Raw genomic sequence first — 25,956 nt, forward strand, 5'->3', positions numbered from 1 at the left:
CTATAAGATTCTTGGTAAATTCTAAGATACTAACATGCTTTGATAAAGTCAAGTCAGAGTTGCTTTTTTTTTGTTGTTGTTGTTTGTTTGTTTGTTTTTGAGTCGAACTCTCACTCTGTCGACCAGCCTAGGGTTTAGTGGTATGCTCATGGCAACTGCAGCCTCTACCTGCTGGGCTCAGGTGATCAGCCTTCCAAGTGGCTAGAACTACAGGCATGTGCCAACAACGCCCAGCTAATTTTTTTATTTATTGTAGAGACGAGGTCTCGCCAAGTTGCCCAGTCCTCTTGCCTCTGCCACCTGAAGTGCTGGGATTAAAGGCGTGAGCCTCCATGCCCAGTTTTTTTTTTCTTTAAGTTGACTTTTTAATATAGAGACAGGGTCTAACTCTGTTGCCCGGGCTGGTGTTGAACTCCTGACTCCAAGTGATCCTCTTGTCTTGGGCTCCAAGGTGCTGGGATTATAGGGGCGAGCTACTGCACCTGGTTCAATGTATTATTAATGAATATAAAAAATAAGACATATTCTCCTAAAACCAAGTTGGCAACTCAACTTGGAAGACCTTAGAATTAAAGTTAAGACAGGAATGAAAGCAAACAAATGAAAATGACAAGCTGGGACTTCATCAAAGTACTAAAAAAGCAGGACTAAGGTACTGCTTACATTTTGGTGGCACTATTTTCTTTTTTTTTTTTTTTTGAGTTGGAGTCTTACTCTGTTGCGCAGACTGGAGTGCAGTGGCTGCTCCCGGCCACCGCAGCCTCGACCTGCTGGGCTCCGGTGATCCTTCCGCCTCAGCCTTCCACCTCAGCCTTCCCAGTAGCCGGAATTACAGGCACGCGCTACCACGCCCAGCTGATTTTTTGATTTTATTGTAGAGATGAGGTCTTGCCTGCCCAGGCGGGTCTCGAACCCCCGGGCTCAGGCAATCCACTCACCTTAGCCTCCCAAAGGCGCGGGATTATAGGCTTAGCCACCTAGCCCGGCTATTTTCTTTTTATAGAAATAACATTCGTGACCCGCCTGGGCAACTTGGTGAGACCTCATCTCTACAATAAATCAAAAAAATTAGCCGGGCATGGTTGTGCGTACCTGTAGTTCCAGCTACTTGGAAGGCTGAGGTGGAAAGATCACTGGAGCCCAGCAGGTTGAGGCTGCGGTGGCCGGGAGCGGCCACTGCACTCCAGTCTGGGTGACAGAGTAAGACTCCAACTCAAAAAAAAAAAAGAAATAACATATATATCATAATCGTATATCATAACATATATCATAATGCTATATTACACAAAGAACCCGGATAGTATATCATGGGTTTTTTTTTTTACTCCAAACTTGTCTTAACCCAAGTGTTGATGAAAGCATTGCTAGGTGTAAATGGAAACCTCACAAGTCAAGGGTTTATGTTTGAACTCCTAGAGTCAGAAACAGGTATAACTATTACATCCTAAAAGCCTGAATAAAATACAGAGAAACATTTCTAGGACCTAAGATCTATAAGGGACTGAATATCCTTGTACAAGGTGGGCTTCCCTTTTAGAGATGTTTAAGCAGTATATTTTCTACCATACTTACCTTACTTATTCTCCCTCACCCCAAGCAGAAGGGTGGAAATAAGTGATTGTTGAAGGATGTCCCAAATTTGAGCATTTAGTACATAAAGGTAGAATGTGATATTGTTCCCAGAAGGAAATCCTCAGAGTATACACATTTCATAGCATGCACAGTTAAGCTTTAGAGGACATAATTTGACCTATGAATTATCTAAACCTTACACATCATGTTTATGGTAGGATTTAACCACAAAAATCACTTTTGATTTTTATATATATGGCTTTCAAATTATCATTCTATATTCCCTTTCACTCTAAGTTCTTCTGTCAGCGATGGTAACCACACATATATATAATCTCCTCTCCATCGGGGTGTGTGTGTGTGTGTGTGTGTGTGTGTGTGTAGGAGTTTCACTCTCCTCTCCATCGGGGTGTGTGTGTGTGTGTGTGTGTGTGTGTGTGTGTGTGTGTGTGTGTGTGTGTAGGAGTTTCACTCTGTTGCCCAGACTGAAGTACAGTAGCACATCACGATTCACCAAGCCTCAAACTCTTGGGCTCAGGTGATCCTTCTGTCTCAGCCTTCTGAGCAGCTGGGATTACAGGCACATGCCACTATGCCAGGCTACTCTTTAAATTTTTTTGTGGAGATGGGTCTCACTATGTTGCCCAGTCTGGTTTCAAACTCCTACCCTCAAACAATCTTCCTGGCTTGGCATCCCAAAGTGATGGGATTACACGTGTGAGCCACTGATCACTCTCCATTTTTCTCATTAAATTATAGCCAGTCTTGAAAATCTGGTAAAGTGATTGAGTTGAACATAAGCAAATTAAAGTAACTGATCTTCCCTTCTTAACGGATGAGTAAATAGATAATTACATACTGATGTCAGCATCCTTGAACATATCAAGTGATATGGCTATTACTTCTGTTTAAATGATGTTGTGGCCTGAAGTGCTATTTGGCATCTTTTCTTTCATGGAGCTCTCATATTCAAACCTGAAGATTAGATTGAGTTTTGCTGACCTCCACTTGGCCATCTTTGTAAAAATCCAATGTTTTGTTTGTTTGTTTTTTAATGATTTTTAGCTGATGCTCATGAAGAGAAGGGAGTACCTATAACTGTGCTACTAAAGAAAGGAAATCTTGTCTAAGAAGGTACATTTCTTTATTAGAGCTGTGTCAAACTCTCCTTTGGGCTCTCTGCTGGAAAAGTAGAATCAAGCCTCATATAATACCTTTTTAATTGTATTCTCTAGCATTATAGATGAAAGACAGTACTGTATCATATCTCTGTGAATGTAAAATATCTTGTATCTGCTTTATGATATACAGTAGGAACTGTACCTTATCAGAACTGTTTTTAAATGTTATTCTACAATGTTTTATTTCCAGACCATGAAAGAGAAGCCAAAAAAAAGAAATGGTACCAGGTACCACACCACTAATGAAAAAAGAATCTTGAAAAGTAAAAGAATAGTTGCTGCCTTTTGCAGTCCACAGATGGCTGCACTAGGATTAGTTTAAGTCTAGTTGAACATGACAAAAAGTAAAAGTAACCACAGCTTTCAACAGTCTTGTCTAACTTGACTTTCAGGCTTCCAGTGAAAGGGAATATACTACCTCCAGAGAAAATTGCACTGATTTGCAATTTACCCTACATTTAGAAAATAATTCCCAATAACTGAACCACATTTGGGTCCTTGTTATTTCCAGTCATAAGAAGTTAGCTATTATTGTATTATTTCTCTTCTACAAGGTAATCCCCCACCTAGTGCCTCTCACAATATTTATTAAACATAGTAGCTACCAAGTAATGTTTTTTGATTAGAATATTTGCAGTTTAGTCGGGCTCGGTGACTCAGCCTGTAATCCCGCACCTTTGGGAGGCTGAGGAGAGTGGATTGCCTGAGCCCGCGGGTTCGAGACCCGCCTGGGCAGCGAGACCTCATCTCTACAATAAATCAAAAAATCAGCCAGGCATGGTAGCGCATGCTTGTAATTCTGGCTACTCAGAAGGCTGAGGCGGAAGGATCGCTGGAGCCCAGCAGGTCGAGGCTGCGATGGCCGGGAGTGGCCACTGCACTCCAGTCTGGGCGACAGAGTGAGACTCCAACTCAAAAAAAATAAAATAAAAGAATATTTGCAGTTTGAATATCTATCATACAAATCAATATTATACCATATATAATATACACATTTTTTTTAATGAGACAGAGTTCCACTCTGTTACCCAGGCTGGAGTGCAGCAGCATGATCACTGCTCACCATGGCCTTGAACTCCTGAGCTCAAACAATCCTCTTGAGTGGCAGAGACTACAGGCATATACCGCCATGCTGGCTAATGTTGCTATTTTTTGCAGAGATGGAGTTCTCACTTTGTTACCCAGGGCTTGTCTCAAACTCCTGGCCTCAAGTGATCCTCCCGCCTCGGCCTTACAAAGTACTAGGATTAGAGGAATGAGCCACCATGCCTGGCCAATTATACCATATTGTTTCACCCGTTCAGGAATGCCACTGAAGGAACTATCAAAAATTCCTTTTATTAAAAATGAAAGGCCGGTGCAGTGGTTCATGCCTGTAATCTTAGCACTTTGGAAGGCAAAGGCAGGAAGATTGCTTGAGGCCAGGAATTCAGGAGTTTAAAAATAGCCTGGATAACACAGTAAGACTCTGGATCTTTAAAAAAAAAAAAAGATTAGCTGTGGTGGCATGAACTTATAGACCCAGTTACACAGGAGGCTAGGACAGGAGGATCACTTGAACCCCAGGAGTTTGAGGCTGCAGTAAGCTATGATCATACCACTGTGCTCTAGGCTGGGTGACAGAACAAGACCTTGTCTCTACAAAAAAAATCACTTGAGCACATAAGGTCGAGATTACAGTAAGCCATGATCATGCCATAGCCTGGGCAACAGAGCAAGACTCATTAAAATAAATAAATAAATAAATAAATAAATAAATAAGCCAGTACCAGTACAGTGGCTAACGCCAGTAATCCCAGCATTTTGAGAGGAGGAGGTAAGAGGATTGCCTGAGTCCAGGGGTTCAAGACCAGCCTGGGCAACTTGGCAAGATCTTGTCTCTACAAAAAATTTTTTTAAAAAATGGCTGGGCACAGTGACGCACGCCTGTAGTTCCAGCTACCTGGTAAGCTGAGGTGGAAGCATCACCTAAGCCCAGCAGATTGAGACTGTGGTGGCTGTGAGTATGCCACTGCACTCCAGCCTGGGCAGCAGAGTGAGACTCTGACTCAAAAAAATAAAAATAAAAAATAAAAATGGGCCAAGCACAGTGGTATGCACCTGTAATCCCAACACTCTGGGAGGTTGAGGTGAGAGTAAAGCCAGGAATTCCAGAACAGTATGAGCAACGTATAGTTAAGATAAAATTTTATGTATAAAATGTTGTTGAAGCCAAGATATAAATTGTTCTTCTTTTAATCATACTGCATTGCGAGACCCAGCCTCTACAAAAAGATAAATAATAATAAAATGGAAATAATTTATCCATTTAAGGAACCTAAAACTTACCTAAAGGTTTATTCTCTGCTGTCTGTTCAAGTTCTCTGAAAGCACTATATTTATCACCAGGCTCTATGATAGAAAGACACAGACTCAATTAAGATTAGGAACCTTGAAATCACAGCTCAAAAAAGACAGATTGGGTTAATCCAACACACTTAACATGTGGTATAAGCATTTTACACATTTAACATAAAAGACCACCCTTAAAGATTCATACAGCTTAATTGTTTTATAATTTAACATTCACAGGTTTATTAATCTACCAACTGTTTTTACCTCCAAGTTGAACAGTATTTTCAGAGGACTTGTCAGCTGCAATTCCTTTAAACACAGCATATTTATCCACTGAAGCCAATGCCTTAGTTCCAGGAAGTGGCATCAACAAAGAATGGGCACTAAAAAGGGAAAAAGAATATATCATATTGACCACAACATTGGATCCTTTCCTTATCATTAAACAGGAGCTTAGAATCAAAATGGCAAATGGGTATCTAGCTAAAACTTACGGCTTTCTGCTTTATAAAAGTTAGAAATAATATATATGTATACACACATACACACACACACACTCCCCACAAATGGTTAAAAACAATGTCCCATTCCTTAAAAAAAATTAAAACACCAAAGCAATAATTTTTTTTCCTTGATTAAATGAAGAGGGGTCATCAGATCTACACTGTCTAGTATCTAGTAATAATTGGAATGGCTTTGGAAGTGGATTAGTAAAGAATGATGACCTCCTGCAATTTTAACTTAAAATCTATAAAACTGCAAAAGTGAACTGTTCCAAATATGTGCACCCAGTATTTTAAAATAAATTATATTAACCATAATAGAAACCATTCTCTCAAATTGGTTCAGAGTGCAGAGATGGAATAGTTAAGATAAAATTTTTTGTATAAAATGTTGTTGAAGCCAAGATGTAAATTGTTCTTCTTTTGATCATACTGCATTGCTTACTGGCAGAAGTTCATACATCTGATAAGCAGCAGTAGAGTTCATACAATTTGCATTTTTACAAGGATCACATCAGCAGTTCCAGAAGCTATCTTGGTAGCAAAACAACAATCACTTCAAAATTAGATAAAGATACTTTTGCTTGTGGACATATTTCTTGCTGGATGGAAAAATAGCATAATGAGTAGTATCTGTGTGGGTAATTCTTGGAAGGCTTAAACACATATTATAAAAGCATTGCTTTTTTTTTCTTCTTCCCTTATCAGACCCAGGCAGCTCCTTGGGAGAACAACCTTTACATATGAATGACTACATTCCACTACTAGTTTGTGTCATTCAATACCATACACACAAGTTATATAAATGGATTTCTATTGAGTTCTCTGCCCTAGAGCAAAAATCTTTCCATAGTCATTTAAATCTTCTTATCAGTGGCCTACAAGGGAGGTAAAAGCCAGGCTCCAGCCCCTGCATGCTAATGGAGTCCACCGTGCTTTAGGACCTAATGCCATCAAATATTATAATTTCATATCACCATCAAACAACTGCTACATATCTGATCTTAATAAATGTCATAGGTCATCATCTATACGTTATAGGCTGATTTTCTAAGATTCCATAAGTATAGTACAGCTCACTGTACCAGATGTTATATAGGAATAAAAGTAATTAGCATCTTAGAAAAAGCCACAAAGTTGAATATCTATTTGTTTTTCATGATTCTCAGACTTTAGCTATGGTTTTTTAAAGCTCATTGGCAAAATCTTTCTACTAAATGTGACATTTAATTGATTATGAATTTTAAAATTATATTCACAGAATTGGAAAACAAAATAGAGGCTCTTCAGCGTAATGAAGTACTGCTAATTAAAGTCAACAACATAAAATTCCATTTTAAAAAAAAGCTATTACTCAGACTGTAATTTTATGCAAACTGCCAATGAATATTTCATTTCAGTTCTTTCTTTGATTATTTAAAAAAAAAAAACCACTGTAATCACCATGAAAGTGTTTATACCAGTTACATATAGTAGTTATTGTCTTTCCAAACATGAAAACAGTTATTACTATCCTTTAATACTAACAAAATTACTCAAGTAAGAGAGGTATATTGATTTTAGTTTAAGAGCTAGCTTTCTACTGAAAGGTAGGTCTTTAAGAATTTGGCCACCAAAAAAGTATTTTGCTTTTTCCTAGTGAATTCATTAATGTTTTACAATCACTTCATGTGGTTGTGGTAGATTGTTTTATTTAGTTGCTCATCCTGCTAAATACATTTTTTAAAATATTTTAATCTCAGCAAAATTAAAAAAAAAATAACCAAACTCCTATACTTTAACCCTTTGTGAACCTTTCTATCACCCATGTCCTATGTCTGCTTTGTTGGCTATACGAGGCTCCTCAGTGCCTGGCACATAATAAGAATTTTCTGAATGAACGACTGGGTCATGTTGCTATCTTCCGGATCCCTTTAGGCCTTAGGAGCAAGCTCAATTGTCATTTCTTCTTTGACTTTGACATTCAGTCTGACACCGAGTCTAACTGACTTCTCAGATATAAACTGCTCAATGTCTTTAACTGTGAAACCTGAGTAATTGTCATCATCTCACAACAGGATTACCACGGCAACTGAATTTATCCCACACACAATAGCAAGAATCACTTTCATCATGCCACTTCTTATTCCCAAAATGCTTTATAGATTGTGTCATAAATCATAAGGCATCCCACAACTGATGCGTCCCTAACTAATGTCATTTTCTCACAAACTAACAATGTTCCCCACCCTCACCTATTCCTAATGCCTTACTCGTCTTTTCATCTCCTCTGACAAATAATGCTCATTTTCTGGTTAAAAATACTGCCTAAAGTGGTCTTGCCTAGGATTAGCTATTCATATCAAGATTTAATAAATCTCTTTTTAAAATAAACTAACAATATGGAATGCAGATTATCATAAACTAGGGAATTCCTTTTATATACACATCTAAGGACTAATCCTAAGAGAACTTACCAGATAATTTAAATAGCCAGATAGAGCTAAGTGTATTTAGAGCAGTAACTATAATTTTGCTTCTGTATTTCTCATGCCTATATCAGTGTCTGGCATATAGCAAATGTTAAATAAATGTTTGCTCAATGAATAAATAAACAATGAGTATGAATTCTTAGTATAAGCAAATCATGTTCATTCAAGGAAAGAATGGAAGAAGTCAAGTTAGAACTGTACATACAAGGAACATCTGCAAAATATGGATTTAAATGAAAGTAAACTATTGTATGGAGATGATATCACACAAAATTGTTAATATATCATATATCTCAGGGCTGGCCACCATCTTAAAACTTTCTATTCTCAAATTTTAATTTCACTTAGTGAGAGAACTTTTGCCCAGATGAGTGAACCACCAGGTTTATAATACATGTACTATAATTTATTCATCCAACAATCCGTATTAATTACATATTACGGGCTAAGCACTACGTGTATAAACATGAAAGACTTTCCTCCGACATAGACCAGTAAGTATAATTAGGACACAGATATTCATAAGGTACTATGGAAACAGAAAAGGAAAGGCCCTTAACTCATCTTAGAGGTGGGAATTTCTGGAAAGGGTTAGGAAAAACTTCATATATATATATATATATATAGTGGTGCCAAAAAAATGTATACACATTTTAAGAAATGTCTGCCTGTTACTTTTAGTCTGTTATATTCAGAAACATCTGGATGCTGATGGTAATCACTTTGAACACCTATCATAATTTCATAATTGCAGAATAACATAACCTGCATTCATCTTTTGTTACCAGTATATACTGAATATTATAATTTTAATACAGTTTTCTCCTTTCTTAAAATGTGTATAAAATGTGTATACATTTTTTGGCTGTGTGTGTGTGTGTGTGTGTGTGTGTGTGTGTGTGTGTGTGAGTTAGTCTTATTCTGTTGTCCAAGCTGGAGTGCGGTGGCATGCTCATGGCCACTGCAGCTGGGGTGAGGCAATCCTTCCAACTCAGCCTCCTGAGTAGCTAGGACTACAGGCGTGTGCCACCATGCCTGGCTAATTTTCTTTTGGATTTGTTGTAGAGATGAGGTCTCACCAAGTTGCCCGGGGTGGCCTTGAACCCCGAGGATTAGGCAGTCCTCTCACCTCCACCTCCCAAAGTGCTGGAATAACAGACATGAGCGACCACTCCCAGTCAACTTCCTATATTTAGCTGATTTTTGAGACAGAATAAGAGCTAATTATAGAGGGAACAGATAAGGTTATTTCAGATGGGAGAAAACTGAATGTTTTTCTTCAACTGAGCCTGAATGAGCACGGTCAGTTTGGAGTTATTTTGGCATGGCCGGATTTAAGCTGTGGGAAAACGGCACGAGTTGAGAGAGTGGGCAGGAACAGGATTACACACACCAAACAATGGTGACAGAATTAATGACGGTAAAGGAGAGAGGATGGAGCTAAAAATAAATAATAAATGTTTTTAGTTTTGTGACTGGATATGGTGACACTAAGAAGGAAACAATGATTTTGAGACCTTTCATTTGGCTTTGAGTAGGAGAACAATAAATTAAATTTTATGCAGTGAATTTGAGATATCTTGAATCGTTCAGATAGGGATGCTTAGATAGCAGTAGTACATATAAGTGTTGTTCAAACTAAGACATCTGGAATAGAAATATGATTATGTGTCTATAAGGTTGACAATATATATGTGGGTATAGCAGTCTTGAAAATTCCAGTTATCTATAGTCACATTCCTCATATGCTTCTTCTATTTGTTACGCACATGTGTTTGACATATTTTCAATAAGGAGAATAATTCAATAAGGAAAATAATCAATAAGGAGAATAATTCAATAAGGAGAATAATCTCTTTTCCTAATTTATAATTCTCTATAATGCCTAGCCCTTAGTTCTTGTTACAGTGAGTATGCAGTGTTTGACTGAGAGCTCATCAATTGGCTAAAAGGGAAGAGATGAGGGACACTGCATAAACAGGAACATAAAAGAAATGGATTATGTATTCTGATAAAAACAAATTCAAAAAATAAAACCAAAAGAATTCATATTGCTTACTCTGGTGTCTGGTGTGTTCCACTCTGTAGAAGAAGCATCTAAATATGTTTTTTAAATGAGATGGGGCCAGGAGTGGTGGCTCGTGCCTGTAATTCCAGCACTTTGAGAGGCCAAGGTGAGAGGACTGCCTGAGTCCAGGGTTCGAAACCAACCTGGGCAACTTGGCAAGACCTCATTCTCTACAATAAATCAAAAAAATTAGCTGGGCATGCATGGTGTGTGCCTGGGGTTCCAGCAACTTGGAAGGCTGAGGATCGTCTGAGCCCAGCAGCTCCAGGCTGCGGTGGCTATGAGCATGCCACTGCACTGCAGCCTGTACGACAAGAGTGAGACTCCGACTCAAAAAATAAAATAAAATAAAATCAGTGAGATAGAAAGGTGTTGACAACATACTGACTGATTCAGTTACCATACCCAAAGGTTAAGCTAGTACATAAAACATTAGAGAAATGCTTATGTAACTGTCTATGCAAACAAACAGAAATCTGAAGGTGTAATAGCCATTGATGTCAAATATAAGAGAGATATGAATAAATATGGTTATTCAGAGTTCTGAATTATGTGGAAAAGCAACAGTACATTATATTATGAAAATACAAAATTATACACCTCTGCCAAAAAACTTTTCAACAATTGAAGACCTGACTCTAATAAGAATGTTAAGTCATTACTACACAGGTGCACTTAGCTATAAGGAACAGTAGGAGCTAAAGTTTAAGGTGAACAAAGAGGAGAGAAGTTTAAAGAGTAAAACTATGAATAAGAGGGAATATTCACTGGGCGCAGTGGCTCATACTTGTAATCCCAGCACTTTGAGATGCTGAGGTGGGAGATTGCTTCAGCCTAGGGGTTCGAGACCAGCCTGGGCAACATACCAAGACCCCATCTCTACAAAAAAAAAAAAAATTAGCCAGGTATGGTAGTGTGCACCTGTATCAAGTGATCCTTCTATCTCAGAAGGCTGAGATAGAAGGATCACTTGAGCCCAGAAGGTCACAGCTGTAGTGAGTCACTTACACTCCAGCCTGGGAGACAAGTGAGATCCTGTCTCAAAAAAAAAAAAAAAAAAGAGGAATAATCAAGGAAGGTATTAGACTAAGGAGTCTTAATTTTTTAATTTCTCTTAGTTATACTTAGCCTTCTTATTGTGGATGCCTCTTTCTTAACAATTAAATTAAACTCTTTTCTACCTGTTTCCATGCTGGGAATTATTTGTTTTTGAAGAAGCAGGCAACTCTTGGAAATCACTGAATGAGTCATCAAGAGATCCTGACTTAGAAGCATCTTGAAAATCCTGGAAGTCATCTTCTTCTGGTTTTACTACCTAGGTTTATAGAGAATATTTAAATACAAAGCATCAATTGATAAAATAAAAAAGTAAACAACAAATCTCCAACCATCAACCTCAAAGACTGCCTTTTACATTTCTTAACACAGGTACAACTAACTAATTTTAGGAGAATGCCCTTTAGATATAACATCAACTCAAATGCTTAAGGCAGGAATCTTGTTTTGTATTTTTAGATACTCTCTGGTACAAATTTAAAGAACTAATCCATACATTTATAAAATAGTTGAATTACATTCACCAGGCTACTGAAAGTATGCCATCTTCAAAAAATATTTTATGCATGTTTGTAAATTACAAAAGTAATACAAACTCATCATAACCAATCAAATACATGTACAAAGTAGACAGTGAACACTGACTCCGTATGCCAAAAGGTAATTATATAACATACATATCTTTCCATGCAGTATATGTAGATCCATCTCATTCATTTTAATGATTAGGTTACCACTGTATGGATGAATTGAAACTTATTTAACCTTTCTTCTTCTGATGGACATTTTGCTATTTCTTCTACTTTTACTCTAACAAATAATGTTACAACAAATATTCTTGGATATCTTTGCTAATTTGAGTCACTATTTCTGTGGGATACATTCCTAACAGTACGGCTGCTAGGTCAAAAGATATGGACATGTAGAATTTTAAAGTTATTGCCAAGCCTACCTAACAAAAAGGTTGTACCAATGAACCTACAACATATTATTTACTTTTCCCCTACATTTTCATTGACACTAAATATACATTTAAAAGTTTTTTTGCAGGCCAGGTGCAGTGGCTCAAGCTTGTAATCTCAGCACTTTGGGAGGCTGTGGAGAGAGGACTGTCTGAGATCAGGGGTTCAAGACCAGCCTGGGCAACTTGGCAAGACCTCATCTCTACAATAAATCAAAACATTAGCCGGGCATGGTGGCGCATGCCTGTAGTTCCAGCTACTTGGAAGGCTGAGAGGGAAGGATCACCCAAGCCCAGCAGGTCAAGGATGCAATGGCTGTGAGCATGCCACAGCCTGGGTGACAGAGTGAGACTCCAACTCAAAAAAAAAAAAATATTTTTTTACTACTCTGAGAAGTGACAAACTGAAGTATTTTAATTTCAAGTTTGGGGCTGGGCTTGGTGATTCAGCCTGTAATCATGGCACTTTGAGAGGCGAAGGCAAGAGGATTGCCAGAGCCCACAGGTTCAAGACCAGCCCAGGCAACTTGGCAAAACCCTCGTCTCTATAATAAATTAAAAATAAAAATTAGGCTGAGGTGGAAGGATCACCTGAACTCAGCAGGTAGAGGCTGCGGTGCCCGTGAGTATGCCACTGCACTCCAGCCTGGGCACCAGTGAGACTCCAACTCAAAATAAATAAATAAATAAATAAATAAATTCAAGTTTAGAAGTATTCTCAGAAGATGTAAATTAAGAATTTAGCTAACCTTATTAGGTTTTATATTTAAAATGAATGTACTATAAAGAACTATACATTTTCAGCTAAATTCAAATAGCTTAAGGCTTAAGAAATATCTTCATGTTTTTTAAATAATGGAAATGTAAATTTTATATTGTTCTAACACTGTCTAATTCTAACTTTAAGTGTTAACTGTAATCCAGCAACCTTCTTTATGTATCTTATGTATCTCAGATTCACTTTCAGGGATTATTTGAAAGATGCATAACTTCTCCATTTACCTGATTTGCAGGGTAAGTTGGCATGAAGCCACTAGAAGTCTGGGCTGCAGCTCCACCCACTGGTCCAACAAGGTTAATGCCCATGACTGGCTGTCCGAGGCTGAGGGGCATGGAGCCTGCTGGGCCTGAAGGTATCACAGTTGGCTGACTCACTGAGGTAGGCAGAGTCATAGGAAAGCCACTTAAAGTTGGAATAGGAGCTGCCGGGAACTGGTTTAAAGCATCAGGACTCATGGCAGAAACACCCCTCTATAAAGAACAAAAGGAAAATGAAGTCACATACAATTTAAGTCTGGCAAAGAAAGACCTAAAGGTAAAATCTGTGGCCTTCATATGTTTCCACTCTGACTCTCCTAAAACTCATGAATTTGATATAAGAGAAAATAAAGTTATAAGGTTAATACAAACCTAATGCTTAGCAAAGAAATGGGCAACACATATCAATTCTGATATTTTCTGACAAGTTTGGTTAATTTGCTATGATCAAATCATTTAAAATAACTTTGCAATATAAAAAAATTGCTACTAGACTGAGAATACTTTATCTGTATCTAAGGAATTTTAAACAAGGACTTAAAATGATAGAGAGTAATTTCACCTATTATTGACTAACTTTCAAATTTGGAAGGAATACAGCCAGGTCAAAGAATCTTAATGTATTAACAGTCTTTAAACAAAGAAATAATTTGTTAGTATGCACATCACATAAACTGTCAATTTTTGAAGTACTGTATCCTGAAAATGTTCTAAAGTTTAATGTACAAGGAGTTCTACAATGTAGCAAAAAATTTTTCATATTCTTTCCATTTATATTAATTAAGTTATTTGATCTAACTTAATAAACATTGTCTACCTGTGTTACTGCAATCATGGCGAGAACTGTATAAAGTTCTTCCTTAGTAAGTTTGCCAGGTGTAGTTCGATTAGCTAAGGCCCATATCTGTCCAAGAGTTTCCCTGGGAAGTCCAGATGACATCAGAATGGGATAAAGTTTAGCAGTATCTATTCCAGTTGGAGTCATTGTGGTTTCTAAAATTTTCTTATAGGCATCTATTAAAGGAAAGACCAGATTACAAATGCAAACACATTACAAGTGATTCATCTTTTCTGGTGTCACTGTTGGTATACAAGAATAATCTTAAATCATACTGCTTTAACAGAACTGAAACCATATCAGGGTCTAAACTACTATAAAGACATTCAGATGGAAATATCCAGCAGACAATTAGGGTCAGGAGCTTAGATAATAGATTGTAGCTTGTTGTTAAAGATGAAAATTTAGGGCTAAAGGTAAGATAAAGTCTTATAATTTAGTAGAAGATTTAACAACAGGATGGAGGTGACTTAAAAATGCTTTGGACTTTGAAAGAGAAGTTGTAAAGTAATGATCGTGCGAGCAGTTTGAAAATAGTAACAAGCAGCAAGAATTATACCAATACCACTCTTCTCCTGACCCAGTGAATTAGAGGCTGTGAGAGAAAACACCGTTGGAAGAGGGGCTATGGAATACAGCTTCAAAGAAAGACCTATTCAGTTAAGATGAGGAAACAGAACAAGTATTTGAAAAAAGGAAGGTACTGTTGGTGAGTTTTTCATAACATGAGTTTTCCAAAGGACAAAGTGAGAAAGGATGTTAGAGACAGGGTTACCATATAAAATAAAGAATGCCAATATTGCACAGGACATACTCATAGTAAACAATTATTTGCTGTTTATCCAAAAGTTCAATTCAACCGGGCATCCTGTGTGGTTACTTGTTAATCTGGCAAGCCTCGTTAGAGAAGTTGCTGGGAATGAAAGTAAATAGGGCTTAGGGAGACAGACAAAAATGTTTAAAACAAAAATCTTACAATTGTAATCCAGTTGTAGATTACAAATATGGATTACAGGCTAATAGACTGACCATAAGAACACATATGCATGCACGTATATTTGGAAGGAAGAGGGAGAAAGAAATGCAAAGTGGCAGAAAGTGAATAAAACTCCAAAATATACCAAGATCTAGATGTTGATTCTTTGTTTGGCTTGGGGACAGAGAAGAAGAGGAAAAGATGCAAAGTATCTAATGGGCAATAGAAGAAAATTTTTTTTTATGTACAACTGAAGTCCTATGTGGTTTTGGTAATAATAGCCTTTCAATTTGTGATTATGAGTAGTACCACAAAATATACTTTAGTGATTTTTTTTGACTCAACGGTAATAATATATAAAAGGAAACACTATCTTCCAACATAGAAAAAGATGTCATGTGGTCTTTAAGTTTCTCATGACAAGTCATAAAAAAGAATATTTAAAATATATAGCCTAATTTTTAAAAATTCATACTATGTTTAATATTACTATAATTATTGATAATCTATGAAATAAATATCTGATAATGTTTTTCAAAGCATGATAAATCTAAGAAAGTTTTTAGAAGTAAAAGTATATGATGGTCAATAAAATATTAAAGCAAACATTTCTCCTATATTTATATAGTTTATTCCATATATGAGTCAGTCTTAAGAAATACTACATCTGCCAGGCACAGTGGCTCATGCCTGTAATTCCAGCACTTTGAGAGGCAGAGGTGAGAAGATTATTGCCTGAGTCCAGGGGTTCAACCAGCCTGGGCAAGTTGGCAAGACCTCATCTCTACAATAAATCAAAAAATTAGCAGGGTATGGTGGCACTCACCTGTGGTTCCAGCTACTTGGAAGGCTGAGGTGGAAGAATACCTGAGCCTAGAATGTCGAGGCTGTGGTGGCTGTGAGCATGCCACTGCACTCCAGCCTGGGTGACAGCTAGACTCTGACTCAAAAAAAAAATACATCTATTTAATTTCTCTTTAAGAAAAAAAAGAGAAAAGTGATAATTCCTTCTGTATATTTTGTAACAACAATAAATATTTACAACTACATCTTGGGCAAAGAAGCTTTTTTACCTGGAACCAAACTCTCATTGTAAATCCAAAGAGGCATTCTGGGCTGAACAGGATCCTGTGAGGGAAATACTCCCACACCTAGAAGATAAGAACACCAATATATGTAATGGTCCATTGAGAAGATGAGGAAATCACACTGAGTCATGGTTTTTTATAAAGAGGAGCACTAGCAGGAGACACTTTAAAAAAGTCACCAATACAACTAAAAGATCTGGTTTGGTTTCCCCCCATCCTTGATTCAGAAGGAAGTATTTGGTTTCTTCTTTCTTGTTTTGAGTTGGAGTCTTACTCTGTCACCCAGGCTGGAGTGCTGTGGCACACTCATGTACCCGGTGTCAACCTACTGAGCTCTGGCAATCCTTCAGTCTCAGCCTTCCAAGTAGCCGAAATTGCAGGCGCATGCTACCACGACCAGCTAATTTTGGATTTATTATAGAGACAAGGTCTCGCCAAGTTGCCCAGGCTGGTCTCAAACTCGTGGGTTCAGGCAATCCACTCGCCTTGGCCTCCCGAAGTGCTGGGATTACAGGCTAAGCCACGGAGCCTGGCCAAGTATTTGGTTCTAAATAACTCTTTTTTTTTTTTAATAATAACTATGTTTTAAAGAGTAAATTAAAGAAAAATAAAAATCTACCAAACCAATATTCTAAATCATATGAGGCCTGTACCATTTAATACATATTAGAATTTAAAGGAAAAAACATGACAGATGTTTTAAAAACCACATATGTAAAAAAGTTATAATTATCCAAGCTTTATGTGAAGCTTTTAATAATGTTTCTCTGCAAAGTTTGATTTCTTTGTAACCTACATGTGACACCGTTGCCTTAAGTATATAGGACTTTTGGGGATTTTTTTGTCCAGTAAAATAGTCTTCCAATGTTTGCTTTTTCAGCTACTCACATCCCAATTCATCTCTGCAAGTTGAGTTTATAGAATATTCACCTTTTAGGCAGCAGTGCATATGATTTACTTCAGAGAAACAAAACTATATTTTTATTGGTGACTTTTTCAGTTGTAGATTAACTTTTCAACCTTTATGAAAGAACAGAAAGTGTAAGGGGGAAAAAAAGGAAGCTTTTATAAAATAAAAGGAAAGGAAATTTTAAATCAGAAATGATTCTGATTAAGAAAACTGGTTATCAAAATCATTTTTTAAAAAGGAAGAATAGTGTTGAAAGAATTCAGAGCAAAATCTTTGGGGTTAATTGGAGAAAGGAATGTATTAAATAAATTTCAATGCGCAAATTCAAGCAGCATTTATGTTAAGATTAATGCTTAGGGTGTTAGCATTTGAGCAACATTTGGTTAAACACATTTTTTGCTGAATGTTTCATGAGCTCACCACTCTCTTCAATGGACAGGTTTTGGTCTGAAGTCTTTTCTGCCTCTGCAGTGGTGGTACCATTTACACATCCTTCTACAGCACCCCTGTTACTGGCCGTTAAACTGGGATGGTTCTTACTGGAACCTGGACCTAGGGCTTTCTGCCCAACTTCAGAAGTATTTAATTTAGTTTGTTCCTGCCCAGATGTACTTATATCATAAGATACTAGGAGCTTCTCCTCCAAGGAAGGGCCTAAACAAACAGTAGGAAGGATTATTTTTATATAACTACATATTTCTAACATTTTCAATCATTCATTTCCACCCCCATATTCTCAAGGGAAAGCTTTTAGAATTTAAACTTTGAAATAATTCCATCACTGCACATTTACATAGGATTTGAGAGACCTTAGATACTTTAAAGAACTTAAACATAATTTTCTACTGTGATTCTCAAGAAGTCTGTAAGATAGGTAGAATAGTGCAGTGGAAGGAGCACTACTTAAGACTTTGACTAACTATCAGAGAGGCCTTTGGCCAGTTACATCATCTCTGGGTCTGTTTCTATGTCTGTCAAAGAAGGAAGTCTGGACTAAGTACACAGCTGCCACGATCCTTCCCAGCACTATGCTATGTCTTAAGCCAGAGTGTATAGCTGCCTTCATAATTTCATAGATGATAAAAACTAAAATATTAAAGACTTGTCCAAGGACAAACTGATAGTAAATGAACAAACTGGGCTTCTGCTTCCAAGTGTTCTATCACTGAACAGAAATAGCACTCTCTAAAGTAGCTTTCCCTTGCTCATTATTCTTAAGAAAATGATATTGGTGAAGACAGAAGAGTAACTGTCTTAAGAAGTAACTGTCTTAAGAAGTCAGTTTGTGGCCAGGCATGGTGGTTCACGCCTATAATCCCAGCACTTTGGGAGGCCAAGGTGAGAGGATTGCCTGAGACTACGGGTTCGAGACCTGTCTGAGCAACTTGGTGAGACCTCATCTCTACAATAAATCAAGAAAAATTAGCCAGGTGTGATGGCGCATGCCTGTAATTCCAGCTACTTGGAAGGCTGAGGCAGAAGGATTGCCTGAGCCCAGCAGGTTTAGGCTGTGGTGATCATGAGCGTGCCACTGCACTCCAGCCTGGGCAACAGAGTGAGACTAACTCAAAAAGAAAAAAAAAAAAAGTCAGTGTGTTTTCAAAGTTCTAAGGCAGTTTAAATTGCTCCTACTTTAGGAGCAAAAGTTTTAAATCGCCTTTCTGGCATATGTAGACCCTAGAACTTAAAAATCTAGACTCTTGTTTTGGTGAATTTCAACAGTACATTCATATACATACTTCTTTGCTAATATCACTGTACTATTCTACTTATATAACAGACATAAATTATCCCAGGGTATCTTAAGAATATGTTCATTAATAATGCTAGGAGTTACCTGCTTTCTGTACATTGTGAGAGGCTGAAGCAGTAGAAAAATAAGGAATTTGCCCAGGGACACCCTGTAAGGCAAAAGACACTGGAATCTGACCTGGAGGGATAGGCTGTGCCCCAGCCTTCTGGGTATGCAACTGGCCAAGTGGGGTGGTGGGATGGAAGGACTGTAAGGACTGGGACATGGGAGAAGGCCCACATAGGGGGACTTCAACAGGTCCCTGCATAAAGTCACTGAATTCTTCTTCATCAAGAAAGGCAGGTGATGGGGAGACAGTTTTAGTAGAATGAGATGATGTGGGACAATCTGCAAAACGAAAAATGGCAATGAAACACGCAGAAATGAAATCAACAGGGAAAAAGAAATTAAAACGTAGTACAATTCCAAAAGAATATATTGAAACATGAATAGTGGAATTGATCGAGAAATAACAAGTAATAATAGTTAAATGGAATTATAAAATGTATGCAAAACACTTTAATGTCTATTTATACACAATTTTATGTCTTTTTAAAAGGAAATTTTAGCGCTATCTTGCATTTGGTTCAAAAACAGAAAAATTTAAACCTCAAAATTTCTGTCTTTCATTAGGTTAATAGTAATTTTTCCCTTAACTGAGACCACTATATCAGAGTGGTGATTATTTTTGAAATGCAAATGATCTGCTTATTTAGAAAATATTCTCCCAAACCAATATATACCAGATGTAAGAAACCTATCTATAAGGTGCTGAGTATATTTTAGACAGATATATACTCTGATGATTAAATTTCAGTATTTAATAAGAAATTCAGTAAGAAATAATATACAATACTACAAATTTTAATTTTTGATACATCACGCCTGATCTATATACTGCATAGATCATATTTCACTAAAGTTACCATATGAGGAATTAAAATTACAAAAGAACAGTAAACATATTATTAAGGTGATATCTTCTTGTGAAAAGGATCAAAATTGGGATATCATGAAGTGCTGAGTCAAACAACTCAACATATAAAAAAGTAATCCTTGACTAAAGACTATGCTTAAAAGATCTTTGGCACTAAAAGATAAAAGCATCACTGTCACTTTTTGTTAAATGTGAGATTCACTTAAATCTATCGACAGGGACTATATTTAACATGAAACTCATTAATAATACTATTTTACTGGTCCTTCACATTTTTAACTACTTTGAATTGCTTTAATATTTACTAAAGTCTAATGTCACAAGGAGTAGTCTTTTTTTTTTTTACCAAAAAAGCCTCTCCTGAAAAATGGAGACACTGCATGCTTATTATCTCTTTAGGATCAAGGAAATAAAGTCTGGGAGAGATATAAAAAGAATATGCAAAGTTATTGCCTTAATTTTGTTTAAAAAAGAAAGAAGGTAAGGGCTATACTGAATGCCAAGCCTCCCAACAATGGTTACCAAGAATGCAGATTTAGGTTCTCAATTTGGGTTCTTGGCTACTTTGAATATTTTTTAAATGGACTCTGACTATTTACTAGCAATATACTGTAAAGGCTATTGCTTTTAGGTTCTCAATTTGGGTTCTTGGCTACTTTGAATATTTTTTAAATGGACTCTGACTATTTACTAGCAATATACTGTAAAGGCTAAACTAATTTTTTTTTTTTTTTTTTGCATTTGGCTAGGATTGTGTTAATTCTATGTGGTATATATTTGGCCCATAAACTATTCAGCTACGTATATGATTAATAAGCATAAAATTATATGATAAACAGTTTGTATATTCAATAGTCTGAAATAAACAGTCTATGGGAGGGAATTAAAAGATATCTTTGGTGGTAAAAGGGATAGAAACCTGTAACCCCAGCACTTTGGAAAGCAGAGGTGAGAGGACTGCCTGAGTCTAAGTGTTCGAGACTAGCCTGGGCAACTTGGTGAGACCTCATCTCTAAAATAAATTTTAAAAAATTACCAGGTGTTGTGGCACACACCTATGGTACCAGCTACTTGTCTTTTTGTTGTTTTTTGAGTGGGAGTCTCATTCTGTCACCCAGGCTGGAGTGCAGTGGCACACTCACTGCCACCCCCACGTTGACCTGCTGGGCTCCAACGATCCTTTCGCCTCAGACTTCCAAGTAACTGGAATTACAAGTGCACACTACCACATGTGGCTAATTTTTTATTTTATTGTACAGATGAGGTCTCACCAAGTTGCCTGGGCTGGTCTCAAACCCACGGGCTCAGGCAATCCACTCGCCTCGGCCTCCCAAAGTGCTGGGATTACAGGCTGAGCCACCAAGCCCTGCCGGTTCCAGTTACTTGAAAGGCTGAGGCGGACAGATCGCCTGAGCCCAGCAGGCAAGGTTGCAGTGTTTGTGAGCGTGCCATTGCACTTAAGCCTGAGCAACAGAGTAAGACCCTGACTCAAAAAAAAAAAGGTTAGAAACTCTCTTCATATACTTTAGGCCTAGGTTTTAGATCCTAACTGGAAGGCCCTGGAGTTTCCTTGGGCTGCTTCAGAACAACCTTTTTCTAGCTCAGCATGAAGTGATTTACTAGAAATTGTTAATTGCATGCATGTTGATTGAGCTCATGAGATATGAACATCAAAACACCAATTTATTACTTAACAATGAGCATTCCTCATTGTTAATACTTATTGTTAAACTATGGTATAGTGTCAAGAGGGCATTCCATATGGATAGAACAGTGTTTGATCTAACAATGACCATTCCTCTCTACCTTCCTCTCCTTTTTCTAAGTTCTCTGCCAGGTCTAGTTTTAGTATTAGCTTCCAATATCTATTCTTATATTATTTAATAGGCTTATTCAGTTTATCATTTTCATTGTTAGATATGTTTTTCCTTTTTGACCTCAATCTGATTTGATTGCTAATATCCATTCTCTTTTCAATCTTAATGTATATTTTACTTTGGGAATATACTTTTGGAATGTATATTTTACTTTGGGAATATACTTTTGGGAACATAATTTTTGGAATGGGAATCTAGGTATATAATCTAACAAGTGAAATTAACCAGAGTAAAAATTGTCCCAGAAAAATCAAGAATTAGTTACTGTGTCAATATTAGGTTATTCCCTCTTGATATCACCTATACAAGGTACTACAATACAAGAATTCAAAGTAAAACTTATCAATGTAATTTTTCTAGCAAAAGATAGTACTTTTTTGGTTGTCTGAATGACTTATGAAAACTGTTCACCTATTAATGGTATGTTATTCTTGAAATTAGCTCATAATAAAATGTCACAAATATTTAATTTTTTTTTTTTTTTTTTTTTTTGCGACAGGGTCTCCTTCCGTCATCCAGGCTGGAGTGGCACAATCCTAGCTCCCTGCAGCCTTGAATTCCTGGCCTCAAGTGATCTTCCTGCCTTGGCCTCCCAAGTAGCTAGGACTACAGATGCATACCACCATGCCTGGTTAATTCTTTTTTTTTTTTTTTTTTTAAGAGACAGAGTCTCACTATCTTGTCCACGTTGGTCTTGGACTCCTGGGCTCAAATAATCCTCCTAACTTCACCTCCCAGGTGTTAGGATTACAGGTGTGAACCACCACGCTTGGCCAAAAAATGTCAAAAATATTGAATTTTTAAAAAGGACATGGTAACACTTATACAAAGACTCATTTAAATTGCTAAATGTTCAAAACAACAACAGCAACAACAAATCCTTTTACCCGGCTCTAAATAGGCACATTTCTCTTTTGCTTATCAGATGATAAATTATGATAAAAACTAAGAAATGTATTAAATAAACTAAAATTTCATGAGGAGCATTACTACACTCATGCTTCTTAAAATGGGACATTTTAAGAATTTGTAAATTTAATCACACTGAATAACAAAATCTGAACTAGCTCAAAAAACTCTTATTATGTTTGCTCTGAGTGAACAGATTTTACTAATGTTAACATACTCATTTACATACAGAAGATTTACAAGTGAAGTTGTCATGCTGACATTTGACTAGAAGACAAAGTGGTTTTCCAGAGTTCTTAAGTCACTATAAATTTTAAAACATCCAAATCTGCACTTAGCTTGAAGAAAGTGTTCCACACTGACTTTTCACACATATACAATGGTCAATTAAACACACCAGAACTATAAATCACCTCCTGAGAAAATAAAAATTCAATGTCTCTTAAAATTAAAAACTACCTGATTTTTTAGGGTGTGATGCTGGAGTAGGGTGCATTTTAGCATCTCTGGAAAATCCATCTAAATTTCCTTTTATGGCTTCCAAGGCATCATCTCTACTCTTCTCTCCTGTCTAAAAGACAAAAAGTATGCATAGATCTCTTCACTTATCTCTCAATGTGTCCTAAACCCTCCCAAATTAAGAAAAGCAGAAATTAGTCTATTTCTAACATTTTTATCACATACTTCTAAAAATGAATTCTGCAAGTCAGAGAGACATTGATAAATGTATAAAACAAAGACATAAAATAACACTCCATAGAATATAAAAATATTAAAAGGCCCGTTTATAAATGCTTTAGGCTAGAGTGACTTGATATTAAGTATCCTGTGAGGGTCCTAAAAGAATTATGAAATATCACTACATTTAGAATTAATGTTCCCCATGAAAAACATTACAAACATTTCTTACTACTTACTGTCAGTAGTAAGAAAGGGTTGAGAAGATAATGGCTGATGTCTTATTCTTATCAACAACAAAGATCTTTACAGAAAAAGAAAAATTCTTCTTTTTAGGACTTAGATAAACTAAAATGAAAGGAGTCAATCACAGCCTCAGCTTGGGGTGGTGCCTCAGTGATAAAATCCACTGAATGAGTGAGAAGAGGTATGCATAGGGTATGTATGTTTTGGGTGGAGAAGTTGTGAGTGTATTACCTTCGGCTTCACACTACTCAGAAGCCTGAGCTTTTGCTTCTGCTCTTCAAACTGGCGTCTTTTTCTTTCTTCTTCTAAGAGTTTTTGTTGCTGTTCAAATCGTTTTCTGAAGGAAAAACGATCTAATAAAGAACCAGCTTCTGGGATTCTCAACTGCATAACATTCAGATTTTTAACAGTTTGCAATATCATCTGGTATTTCTAAAACAGTAAACTGCTACTAAATATGTCTAATTTTCTTATGACATCCTGTTTCCTTGCTATCTTAATTCCTCAATATTTGACATGAATCTAAAAATGATTTACCTGAATTTTGTATATGAATTTATTTCTTACCTAATTTGCAAGGAGAGGAAATAACCTTTTGCATACAAATGTAATCTCAAAAAACAGGGAAGTAGACAAACATAAAACACACTTTGCCCTGCATATAAAATGAAACTTTCTTGAGAAGTCAGTGTCATCTGGGAGAAAGAATCTGAGAATCAGGAGGTCTGCATCTGGGTCCCAGTTTTGCTGGTAACTGTATCACCTGGACTGACAAGTCATTTCATTTCTCTGGACCTTACTTTCACTAAATGTATAACAAGAGGGTTGAAATAGAAGATTTGTAAGGTCCCTTTTAGCGCTAAACTTGTAATAACAGTATCTTAAAGAGGTTTTTTTTGTTGTTTATTTTTTTTTTTTGATTTATTGTAGAGATGAGGTCTCACCAAGTTGCCCAGGTGGGTCTCGAACCCGCGGGCTCAGGCAATCCACTCACCTCAGCCTCCCAAAGGCGCGGGATTACAGGCTGAGCCACCGAGCCCGGCGCTGTTGTTTATTTTTGATTTGGAGTTTCACTCTGTTGCCCAGGCTGGAGTGCAGTGGCATATACACGGCCACCACAGCCTCAACTTTCTGGACTCAGGCGATCCTTCCTCCTCAGCCTTCCAAGTAGCTAGAACTATAGGCGTACACCACCATACCCAGCTAATTTTTTTATTTATTGTAGAGACAAGGTCTCGCCAAGTTGCCCAGGTTGGTCTTGAACTCCTGGGTTCAGGCAATCCTCTCGTCCCTGCCTCCCAATGGGCTAGAATTACAGGCATGAGTTACCTCACCCGGCCTTTTAAAGAGTTTTAAAGGCAACTTGACTATTTTAGTTTTAAATCTGCACTAGAAATCATTTGACAATTCTTAAGGTAGCTGATATTATGTATCTTTGTTAATCTTGAATTCTGGAGGTCTCTTACTGCTGCTCTTCAGCAAACTGCTTCTGCATGTCTGGAGTATACTGTGGGCCTGGAGGACGCATGCCCAGGAAGGGTGCTTGTCCCAGGTAAGGCATTCCAGCTGCTGGCATTGGTCCCATTGGTATCCCTGCCTAAAGAAACAGAAAAACACTTTAAAAACATAGTTTATCCTTTTGGCTACACAAAGAAAAATGTAATTTCCATAAATTCTTTCTTAATATTTTTAGTAGTAAGTAATATAAATACAATTATAATAAAAGATGCAAAGAATATGGACTAAAAGTGGAAAGCTCCCCTTAATATCTAGCCCCTGTATTCCTTTCACTGTCCCAGAGGCAAACATGACTGATAGATCAAGGAAGGTATGACCATGGAATGGGAAACTAGAATGGTATGTTGGACATGATTGTGATGAGGAAGCCAAAGACCTGGAAGGCCCAGTGTCACATGAGTCATCCATATGATGTTGACATCATCAAGAGCAGTTTAAGGGTAGAATGGAAAATAGGAAAGTTTTAAAGTATCCAGTTGAAGAGTGAGGAAGTTGAGGGTCACTAGACGACATGAACAAGATAGGAAAGTAAATGATGAAATCTGATGGCAAGAAATTAAAATGTATTTGGATTTTTTTAAAGATAGGAGAAAACGTTTAGAAGAAGCGAGAAAGAATGTTTCCTACTTAGGAACTGTAGAACAGAAGCAACTATCTCCAAATAAGAGGGTTCAGGAACACAGTTCAGTTAAGGACAGAAGGGGAACGTTTCAGGGAAGGTTGAAGAACAGAAGTTTTCTTTCAGTAAAAATTAGTTGTTATCATTATTATCATCTTTTTTTTTAGTTGGAATCTCACTCTGTCACCCAGGCTAGAGAGCAGTGGCACACTCACAGTCACCCCAGGGTCGACCTGGGTTCTGTGATCCTTTCACCTCAGCCTTCTTCCAAATAGCTGGAACTACAAGCATGTGCTACTATGCCTGGCTAACTTTTTTTTTTTTGAGTCTCACTCCGTCACCCAGACTGGAGTGCAGTGGCCACTCCTGGCCACCGCAGCCTTG

General features: G+C 37.2%; 1 protein-coding gene across 5 annotated transcripts in view; it reads right to left on the reverse strand.

Annotated features, from left to right (window-relative positions):
• SYNRG (synergin gamma) overlaps positions 1–25,956 on the reverse strand; it is an 89,715-nt gene that overhangs the window by 40,604 nt on the left and 23,155 nt on the right. For 2 of the 5 annotated variants that reach the window (XM_008066958.2, XM_008066957.2), the window contains exons 4-12: positions 24,902–25,032; positions 23,667–23,772; positions 22,971–23,082; positions 16,072–16,149; positions 14,002–14,198; positions 13,149–13,397; positions 11,311–11,444; positions 5,352–5,470; positions 5,082–5,144 (exon numbers count right to left, since the gene is read on the reverse strand). In XM_008066958.2, the coding sequence (XP_008065149.1) occupies positions 5,082–5,144; positions 5,352–5,470; positions 11,311–11,444; positions 13,149–13,397; positions 14,002–14,198; positions 16,072–16,149; positions 22,971–23,082; positions 23,667–23,772; positions 24,902–25,032 (1,189 nt within the window). Of the gene's footprint in view, positions 1–5,081; positions 5,145–5,351; positions 5,471–11,310; positions 11,445–13,148; positions 13,398–14,001; positions 14,199–16,071; positions 16,150–17,416; positions 17,651–18,833; positions 19,137–22,970; positions 23,083–23,666; positions 23,773–24,901; positions 25,033–25,956 lie in introns of all 5 variants that reach the window. The other 3 variants (XM_021717050.1, XM_008066961.2, XM_021717051.1) reach the window with 3 other exon arrangements.

The sequence above is a fragment of the Carlito syrichta genome, unplaced genomic scaffold (assembly GCF_000164805.1).
Source record: "Carlito syrichta isolate Samal-C Ts95f unplaced genomic scaffold, Tarsius_syrichta-2.0.1 Scaffold309200, whole genome shotgun sequence".
NCBI lineage: Eukaryota > Metazoa > Chordata > Mammalia > Primates > Tarsiidae > Carlito > Carlito syrichta.